The sequence below is a fragment of the Austrofundulus limnaeus genome, unplaced genomic scaffold (genome assembly GCF_001266775.1).
Source record: "Austrofundulus limnaeus strain Quisiro unplaced genomic scaffold, Austrofundulus_limnaeus-1.0 Scaffold176, whole genome shotgun sequence".
NCBI lineage: Eukaryota > Metazoa > Chordata > Actinopteri > Cyprinodontiformes > Rivulidae > Austrofundulus > Austrofundulus limnaeus.
Window position 1 is genome coordinate 759,700 of NW_013952578.1, and position 1,744 is coordinate 761,443.

Genomic DNA, 1,744 nt, shown 5'->3' on the forward strand with positions numbered 1-1,744 from the left:
CTGTAGGTCTAAATATTAATCAGAGGACAAAGTAATATTTAATAGTTTGTGTTTGTGCTCAGATCACATTGAGCTAAATAAGATCAAATCTGCTGACTTGTGTTGTGAAATGAGACGTTTTCCTGTTTATCTTCTGTTAATAAATCCATAACACAAACAGCTTTTCTGACATTATTTAAAACATTAGATAGATTATATAAACTGTATAATATTATTAATAATAGGGTTAATATTATTATTAATAGTTTTTATGATTTCTACATCATCAGTCCTTTTTTATCTGCTCTCTTGTCAACATGTACAGTAATGAGAAATCCAGACTCTTGACCGTTTTGCGTTAGCCGTTAGCTTCTCCAGCCGATCACATGGTCACGTGGTTTCTGCACACTCCAGCTGTTCTATATAAACTCCTTGGTCTTAAATCAACTCATTTTGAGGCTGTCTCTTTAAATCCAAAAAAGGTGCTTTGCACCTTGAGCCTAAATTCAGATTTTCCGCACTCCTAAAGGCCCCAAGTACACAATAAAACGCACTGACTGAATACAGTGGATTTGCATGATTTAAACAATCAGATCTTAAACCATAATGAATGAAACAAAGACTGCCAGAACATTTCCCCAGCTTTTCTTTAACAGTTATTATAAATAATATGAAAATTTCAACCGATATCAATATAAAATATTAATACTGCTGTTACGGCCAATAACCAGTATTCACTGATATAACACAAACACATGAATTATTTATAAACAAACTTATTTTTTTTTAATAGCATAAAAAACAACCAGACCACTGGCATGGCTCTCTGCTTCAGTTATTCCTTGTTGCACAGCATCACTAACACGATCATGATTTAAACAGATAACGCTCTCAAACAACCATCTCACCCCCTGAAACACAAAGCTAAATAGTGGGAAATCAATATCGGACAATAATATCGGCCCAGTTTTACTTATCAGACCAATACCAATATGCTAAAAGAATTACCAACATCGGCTGATACAGATGTTAATACCAATGTATAGTACAACTCTAATAAATATTTTATGAAACTATATATTTTTAAACTTTATTCATTTCATTAAAAAGCACATTTACATACAACAAAACAATACAAATCAAATAAAATTAAAGGTAGCAGAAGAAGAATAAAAAATCTTATAATATCTGTCCCAATTTGCAAAAAATAATATTAATTTCAAACAATAGTGATCACATAAAAACTAAACTAAATATCATGCCAACAATTCAACTTCTTTTTCAAAATGAAACACTATGTTTGTACCTGAGTCGTCCATTTTGGGCTGCAGCTCCTCCTGGAATAATTTTGGTGATAAAGATTGAGGGGTCCTCTCCGATGTGGGGGTTATCTGTGCCTCCAGCGATACTGAAGCCGAGGCCCGAGTTCCCCTGATCACACAGACAGAAACAGACTGTGGGTTCATGATAAATTAAACAACCTAAAGGCATAAACACCACTTTTACTAAATTGCTGTAAAGGTTCTGGCAATATATATTTTTTTTACTAAATCACTGCTTTAAAGGGATCCCTGATTAGTTGTAACATTAGACTTTATTTGATAAACATATATTTTAACTGTAAAATTAAGACTGTAAAAATACTGTAGGCTGTTTAGTTTTTATAATTTTTAAATATATTTTAACACGGATGGAGCCATTTTATTTACACACAAAGCATTCTGGGTAAATGATGACGTGGATAGGTCCTCGGTGTGAGCGAGCT

The 1,744-nt window shown here is 32.9% G+C and overlaps 1 protein-coding gene across 5 annotated transcripts in view; it reads right to left on the reverse strand.

Moving 5' to 3' along the window:
• LOC106524105 (discs large homolog 1-like protein) overlaps positions 1-1,744 on the reverse strand; it is a gene marked incomplete in the record, with an annotated part of 158,795 nt that overhangs the window by 59,765 nt on the left and 97,286 nt on the right. For all 5 annotated transcript variants that reach the window (XM_014017766.1, XM_014017765.1, XM_014017769.1 and 2 more), the window contains 1 exon segment: positions 1,286-1,410. In XM_014017766.1, coding sequence (XP_013873220.1) covers positions 1,286-1,410 — 125 coding nt within the window.